Raw genomic sequence first — 4,269 nt, forward strand, 5'->3', positions numbered from 1 at the left:
TCCAGCAAACCTGGAATGGATCTGTTTCAGAATTGAAAACATTGTCTAACAAATGTGACAGCCAGCAAAAAATACATTTGAGAAGAAGTTCTCATATGGAGTTTCTGTATTCTCCTACTACAGGTTTCCTTCAACATTCACATGAGGCCCAACATAAATAAACCTAATGTGTACTATTTTTCAACTGTGCAGCAGGTGTGTTTTCTAGGAATTAATAAAACTGCTTGAGATGCACGGTTGTTTCTTTTTTAGTTTTTATTGATTTATTGACCAAATAGATCCACTTCTTCGAAATGCTAATTGTGAACAGAGGAAAAGGTTTCCAAGCAGCAGAGAACAGAAGGACAAATATTGACATGCATATTACTGCGCCATAATGCTAAGGTCATTTCATGTAATGTACATTTTTCCTGCCTAGATTTGAGTACCTGTTTTGATCGAATATATGGCTCCTCTGATGTAGAGACAGTGGCTTAATCAGGTATCGCCGCACTTGGCAGGTTTTGGGTTGAATTCTAGGTGTTACATAGGCTTGCAAAGTTCCATACTGCCCTTCGATTGACCGAATCTGCATGACAGAATGGCAATACAAGTAGTTATTGAAGCAGCTTTGGGTACAAATAGAAAAATGAAAATATAACACATATATATATATATATATATAATCACCTTTAATTCCAATCTGGTGGTGTTAGCCTGACAACGATAAGTAGCAAGAAGGAAATTTCCATTTGGCTGTGAGGTAAAAAAAAATACATATTCCAATGATTTATGAACCATGTAAAAAATAACAGTACTTGTAGTTACATGAAAACATCCTCACCTCACTTTCGCAGCCACTAAAACTCACAACTGCTGAATTCTTATCCACATCTAGCAGATCCACAGGAACATCACTCTATGAACACAAAACCTCAAAAAATGAATAATAATAATAAACTAATGGAACTACAATTTAGAATGACAATAAAGCTACATAGGAAAAGTGTGTTCTCTTATCAGGACTGCAGTTATTAGAATGAAGGGTTGCAGTACAAGTACAAATGTTTTCTTCTCTCATAACCATTAGAATAAAAAAAAACAGGTTTATGTCATGGGATGGGTTTTTTTTTTTTTTATAACAATTCTTTCACAATGGGCCACAAGGCTAGAGAGGATACAGTTTCGTCAGTGAATCTGGGTGGTCCAGCAAACCTGGAATGGATATCTTAAAAGTCATTTGCTATTTGTTAGCAAATGTTTTCAATCAGGGACCAAATCCATTTCAGGTTTGCTGGATCACCCAACTTCACTGATGAAAGTGTATCTTCTCCAGCCTTGGAGAGCTTTAATAAATCAGGCCCAATGTATACACATTTAACATTTTTTTTCCACCTAAATTGTTAAGGTAAGTTAATTGCAGACCTTTCACTTAAATAACAGGGTCAGCTTTTTTAGTTATACCTCCCTCTTAATGAAATTGTTCAAAAGAAAAAAAAACTTTTTAATAAAATGTATAAAAGTGCATTTTGTATACTTTTAGCAAAGGGGATTGGCACACCTAAAAAGTGGACTTACATAAAGCATGTTCAGTATTTTATTGGGATCCCAAAGGTCCAAAACAGAGCTTAAATAATATATCAGTATCTATAGTATTTGTTAAATAATTAAAGAGAAGGAAGGAAGGTGGGATCTGGTCTGTGTTTTACACCTAAAGTTAGATTTAATAAATTTTAGAACATATGAAGGACCAAATGATCTTTTAAAAAGGGTGTACTTTAAAAGATAACTTTTAATTCCAAACTCTTTATTACATATACCTCAATCAAAAAGAAATCATCAAATATATGTAATAAAGCAGCTGTTGTAATTATACTCTCAGGGTAATTAGACTTTTGGTCAATAAAGTTATACAGCAGCAATCTGTACCTCTGCTGTGTGCACCTATACCCTATCACAAATATATACAAATGTCCTCTCCTCCTTTTGTGTCAAATATCCCAGGAAGCTGTAAACTGCATGTGCCCAATCTTAAAAAAATAAATAAAAAAAGGGTGCTTGATCTTGCGCATGCACAGTAACTATAATAGGAACTGCATATTATTAGAAAACAAAAGAAATTCATAAGGAGGTAGTAGTTTTAAATGTAGCTGCATTTAATATTTAAAAGCTATAAAGCATGCTCACCTCCATCTCCCCCATTTAAAGCTAAAACAGAAGGTGGACCAGGTACTTCAACTTCATACATTAAATCAGAACCCTAAAAAAAAATTAGGGAATCATTTTTATACATAACCTATGCAATAAAAAGATGATAATTACAGACATTTATAGCCAGGACTAGATTTAGGACACAAAGCCCATGGGCACAGAATCAAGAAGAAATCAGGCTCTCCTTTTGTCCAAGCTCCTGACTCCCCCCAGTGATTTCTTCTCTCATTCTGCAGCATTCAGTGTGGTGACATCAGCAGCTTGAAGTCCAAAAGCACCACTGGCATTTGGACCAATCCACACAGCTGTATTCAGTGTATCAGTAGCGGATGTTAGGGGAACAGTAAAGTCACAATTCAGCAACATAAATATTCAGTCAGTGGTGAAACATCTGAGCACTTTTCCAGTTCTAAGCCTTTCCTGACCTTAACCAGACAGATCAGCTGAACATTCTCCTCAGTTTTCAAATGCTTATACATAGGCAGGAAGCCAAATATTAAAAATATAAAAATATTACCTCTAAAATCCGAAGCACTCTGTCCTGGCATGCTAGTATGGGAATTATTCTTTCCATTTTTTCTACTGGCAGACAAAGGACATCACTAATTTTATCCCCAGACAAATAGTAATGTTGGTCTTTGCAATCACAATAGTGGTTGTAAATGTAGCTGGCACACAAAAAGAGATCAGAACCAGATATATGCCTAGAAAAGACAGCATAGAAAGTGGTAAATGTGTCCTTCAATCTAATTTAAATATCAAAACTAAAATCCAGAACAAGTATTTAAATGCATTAGATATTTACTGTTGCTGTTACATTTAAACCTGTTTCTGTGACAACTGAAAGTTTGGGATTTTAGATTTGGAGTAAATCACCTGTAAACAACCTGACTTACGATCTTACCCCACTCTTTTTTTCCTAATATTACACTCCTTTCATTTTCTGCACAGGAACACTCATACACACACACACACACACACACACACACACTGGGAGAGGGAGCGTCAGCTCTTTAAGCCAAATCAATACTGGTTTGCAATGCCCACAGCCTAAAAATGAAAGTAAGTAGGCAAACAGTTAAGTACACATTTTAAATATATATTTGTGACTTTACATTCTAATCCAGATACTCAAATTTCCAACTCCAAACACTAGTCTGAATGGTCTGACATAATATGCATCTTTTTTTTTTTTTTTAGCTCTGACATGAGGAAGGAAAGCCCAACTCCTGTACCACTGTGTCACCTTCACACAGAGACATTGTGAAATAAGACATAGTAAGTAAATAAGTAATATACACTGACAGTCTACAGGCAATACTAGGAACTAGACCTGATTTACCAGTTTGTGTCATCATTACCTTAATTTCAGAGTGTTAGAGCTGTGCACACTGAGGATGCTTGCCACTTAAAGAGTAATGTAAGACATATAAAAGTACATTTATCAGGATCCTGGTATAATATTTTGGGTTCCACTTTAAAATCTCTAATTTAAAAGCACTAAGGTCAAAGCTACTTACATTGCTCTGATGCTTTCTGTTAGATTAGTTTCAAATGACAGAAACTGCTTCCCTCTTTTTGTAAAACCACGTACTTCAGAACCAGATGACACAAATATCTTCTCTTGTACGGATCCAAGGGCACCTCCAAGTTCTAATCTGGATATCTTTTGTCCAGGCAAGGTCTTAAAAACAGGCTAAAGATAAATAAAAATAAAAGGATATTTGTAATCATGAAATGACACAGACAGATCAGACCACAAGCGAGACAATACAGGCAGATCTCCCGGTTAAGAAGATCAAGCTGGACACGGGTGGCAAGACAATATCATGTGTGAAAAGCTGGGACCACATAGTAGGAGCACAAAGTAAAACAAAAACAGATAGGGAATTGCTGGAAATGATTGATAAAAAGAATATAGAAAACTTTATTCTAAACAATTATTTGTTCAAATAAAATGATGAACATTATACAAAACACATGATTAAAATTTCTCTTATACAACAAATCTTAGATAGACAAAGAACTGCGGTCTGAGCAATGTCAAAAGTGCGTCGGGAATATTTGACATTGCTCAGA

The 4,269-nt window shown here is 35.3% G+C and overlaps 1 protein-coding gene across 1 annotated transcript; it reads right to left on the reverse strand.

Annotated features, from left to right (window-relative positions):
• Positions 1–385: 385 nt before the first annotated feature.
• LOC140321298 (BBSome complex member BBS7-like) lies at positions 386–3,886 on the reverse strand (the record flags this gene model as incomplete). Its single annotated transcript, XM_072398108.1, has 7 exons — positions 386–568; positions 670–735; positions 824–898; positions 2,056–2,072; positions 2,167–2,239; positions 2,708–2,894; positions 3,711–3,886. Coding segments are annotated over 7 exons (777 nt in total), but the record flags the coding sequence as incomplete, so codon positions are not given.
• Between the last annotated feature and the right edge of the window lie 383 nt (positions 3,887–4,269).

This window comes from Pyxicephalus adspersus, unplaced genomic scaffold (genome assembly GCF_032062135.1).
Source record: "Pyxicephalus adspersus unplaced genomic scaffold, UCB_Pads_2.0 Sca2119, whole genome shotgun sequence".
NCBI classification, from domain to species: Eukaryota; Metazoa; Chordata; class Amphibia; order Anura; family Pyxicephalidae; genus Pyxicephalus; species Pyxicephalus adspersus.